The sequence below is a fragment of the Labrus mixtus genome, unplaced genomic scaffold, assembly GCF_963584025.1.
Source record: "Labrus mixtus unplaced genomic scaffold, fLabMix1.1 SCAFFOLD_135, whole genome shotgun sequence".
Taxonomy (NCBI): domain Eukaryota; kingdom Metazoa; phylum Chordata; class Actinopteri; order Labriformes; family Labridae; genus Labrus; species Labrus mixtus.
Genome location: NW_026870363.1, coordinates 13,562 through 17,500, shown reverse-complemented (window position 1 = coordinate 17,500; position 3,939 = coordinate 13,562). Strand labels below are relative to the sequence as shown.

The 3,939-nt window shown below is 42.3% G+C and overlaps 1 protein-coding gene across 1 annotated transcript in view; it reads right to left on the bottom strand.

Annotated features, from left to right (window-relative positions):
- Window positions 1–2,722, bottom strand: part of LOC132971449 (spexin prohormone 2-like) — a 4,649-nt gene extending 1,927 nt beyond the window's left edge. The window contains exon 1 of the mRNA XM_061034570.1: window positions 2,698–2,722. Within this exon, the coding sequence (XP_060890553.1) occupies window positions 2,698–2,700 (3 nt within the window). The 5' untranslated portion in view covers window positions 2,701–2,722. The remainder of the gene's footprint in view (window positions 1–2,697) is intronic.
- Between the last annotated feature and the right edge of the window lie 1,217 nt (window positions 2,723–3,939).

Sequence of the window (3,939 nt, the reverse complement as noted above, 5' to 3'; positions counted from 1 at the left end):
ACAGGAAGCCACTTAGTTTAGGATTTGTTTCATACATGAACACAAAATGAAAGAGACAGGAAGAAAATATAAAAGCAAGTGGGAGCGAGAGGAACCAGTAAATGTCTCATTTAAGGTCAATGACGAGTCCAAAGTCACATCCACCTTATGACATCACACATTGATCTTATGACATCACACATTGACCTTATGACATCACACATTGACCTTATGACATCACTTTGGGATCCCTAACCACTTCCTGTGCTTAACTTCCTGTCCTAACTTTCCATCTACCAGAAGGGCCCTACTTTATTTCAAAATAAAAGCACACAGGAAGTAAAGTACTCTCAGCTTAAGACAGGACAAACCATCAAAATAAAAGCCCAACAAGTATTCTTTTTTAATGTGAATTAATGGAATTGCAAACATGCATACTGAAACTTAGAGATTAATCATGATTAAAATCTTCGTTTGACTGCCCTACTTCTAACTCTTCCATTCACACACATTCACACACTTAGAGAAGGAGACATCACAACACTGAGCAGAAATAAGACATCAAAATATAAGATGACAAAGAATAGAAGAAAGATGACAGTAAGCAGATATAACATTAAACACAAAACATACTAAAATATCCTCGAATGAGTCAATCAATGGTTACTTATCTGACAATGTAGTCAGGGACTTTAGAGCTCAATAACAGACTCTTCACCTCCCGATGGACACTGATTCACCTGCTCGGCTGTTCTAAAAGCATTCTGTTCAACAATCCACCCCTCATTGTCTTCCAAAGGATTTAGGCTCACAGTTTGCTCAGTCTGTGTCGGGCACAGCCCTAAGCTGCAGGGCTGCTGTGGTGGTGAAATCAGCCCAGAGTCCTTAAGTCCAAACACGATTGACCATGACAGAGTGAGACTCAACGTCGTTCCCTGCTGGTTCGATTTCTGTCCATAAACTTGTTGTGTTTGTCCAGTAATGGCACATCAGGTTTGAGCTCTTTAGCCCTGCCCTGTCGTAAGTTTAAGATTACAAACAGGGCTGCCTCACACTAAATACCTGCAGCAGCCAATGAGAGCGAGAACACCGGGAAGCGTCACCAACCGGATGTTTCATATTCCTGCAGCTCTCAAATATGGCGGCAAACATGAACACAACTGACCACCAACCACCAAGTGCAATATTGAAGAAGAGCAGCTTGTGTAACCATGGCAACAACACGAGTGTCTTTATAACGTCTCATGAATACAAACCACACAGCCAGCTGACCACGTCCATCGTCATCCATGTTTGTTTTTTTCTTCTGAAGTCACGTTTGATCACGCAAGATTCTGTGAGATCTCGTGTCTGTGGAATTGTTACTACGAGCAGCAGGTGTGTAGAGCCCGGGATCCCAAACTTCTCAGCCCTCCACCACAAAAATAACAGTGCTATAAACTGGGGACCCCCATCGTCCCTGGAGGTGGTTAAAACATTGAACACACACTCTCAGGCCGACCCAAACAGCCCAAACACTGTTATATCCTTTTAGTAATTTCAGAGCAGAACACACGTAATCTCTCAAACTACTTTTTGTATACATTAATATATATATACTTTTTTTAAGGCACCCCCCCACATGGCCGTTTTGGACGCCCCTCGGTTTGTCAGATATGAGAGCAGTTATCAGGTCAACAGGTGTTGCAGCGATGGAAGCGGGCAAGAGAAGTGGTTCAGATAGAAGTGATTGTACCCGACCTAAAAAGCCTCTGCATGTTTCTAATAAGCTCCACGAGCAGAAACGTGCTCAAACTAGGATCAATATTGGAGATGCTTTTGAAAAATGGAGAGAGGTTAGAACACAGAAAGGTTTACAGACCCATGCAGAGCTGGATAAACACTGAAGCTTCAGAGTCCACCACATGGTGACCTGTGTGAGCATGGACTCTAGAGAGGAGGGGGGCAGCTCTCTACAATGTTTTAATTTAGACTGCAGTACTCATTTTAAACACTAGGGGTCAGAGTTACATACTGCTCCTTTAATTACTATATAACACTATTTTACTCGACAGCCAGAGAAAAAAGTGGTCAAAAGAAAACTCCAGTCAGAAGTCATAAATAAGGCTTGTTATCATCCGTGTAGTTTCTGTAAAACGTGTTTGAAATGTCACTTAGATCGTAGAAGCCAATCTGTTCTTATTCTGATGCAGGTCCACAAATAAATCCTTACTCAGAACCGTTTGACTTCATTCTCCATTTCTGTGTCAACCTCCAAACTTAATATCCAAAAACACGATCAAATAAAATCTGACTCAGTTAGACAAAGACATTCTCATTCCTCAGACCAGCTGCCCTCTATGATTACTGAACTCCACACCGAACCTAAATATTTGACAAAAATATGCCCAATTCAATCCATGAATAAAGACAATAAGACACACAAGTCTGTTAATTTAAGAATCATGAATTATATTTTTAGTTCTAACTATCTAATTGTTTTTTTTGCATTAGGTGAGATTTGGTTGCAAGTTTTTAGAATATAAATGAGTCCGTCAGTTTAACCCAGGTGAGCACATTAACGCAGGACGGAGCCAAACGTTGTGTCCCTTTCTAATAAATGGTGATAAGAGCAGTGTGTCTTCATGTGAAAACATTTTTTAAATCATGAAAGTAACTTAAAAAAAAAAAAAGCAATAGAAAGAAAAACTCAGTAAAGTAAAAACTTGTTTCACTCACCATCTCTGCAGCCGGTCGAGCTGAGCGTGTGTGAGAGAGAGAGTGTGTTAGAGCAGGTTTTATGATGAGGCTGCTTATATCCACACACACACACACACACACACACACACACACACACACACACACACACACACACACACACACACACACACACACACACACACACACACACACACACACACACACACACACACACACACACACACACACACACACACACACACACACACACACACACACACACACACACACACACACACACACACACACACACACACACACACACACACACACACACACACACACACACACACACACACACACACACACACACACACACACACACACACACACACACACACACACACACACACACACACACACACACACACACACACACACACACACACACACACACACACACACACACACACACACACACACACACACACACACACACAGGTTCGATCTGCTCGCTCGCTGTGAGGCCCGGCAGGACTCCTGTTTACTAGAGACACAAAAACAACATCAAAACACAGCTGACGTCACCGCCGTGTTCTGCACACAGGAACATCAATACTACAGATTCTACAACACTGTGTGTGAGTGAGTGAGTGAGTGTGTTTCTGTTAGTGTGTGTGAGTGTGTTTCTGTTAGTGTGTGTGTGTGAGTGTGTTTCTGTTAGTGTGTGTGAGTGTGTTTCTGTTAGTGAGTGTGTGAGCGTGTTTCTGTTAGTGTGTGTGAGTGTGTTTCTGTTAGTGTGTGTGTGTTTCTGTTAGTGTGTGTGTGTTTCTGTTAGTGTGTGTGTGTGTTTCTGTTAGTGAGTGTGTGAGCGTGTTTCTGTTAGTGTGTGTGAGCGTGTTTCTGTTAGTGTGTGTGTGTTTCTGTTAGTGAGTGTGTGAGCGTGTTTCTGTTAGTGAGTGTGTGAGCGTGTTTCTGTTAGTGAGTGTGTGAGCGTGTTTCTGTTAGTGTGTGTGTGTTTCTGTTAGTGTGTGTGTGTTTCTGTTAGTGTGTGTGTGTGTTTCTGTTAGTGTGTGAGTGTGTTTCTGTTAGTGTGTGTGTGTTTCTGTTAGTGTGTGTGTGTGTTTCTGTTAGTGTGTGTGAGTGTGTTTCTGTTAGTGTGTGTGAGTGTGTTTCTGTTAGTGTGTGTGTGTGAGTGTGTTTCTGTTAGTGTGTGTGTGAGTGTGTTTCTGTTAGTGAGTGTGTGAGCGTGTTTCTGTTAGTGTGTGTGAGTGTGTTTCT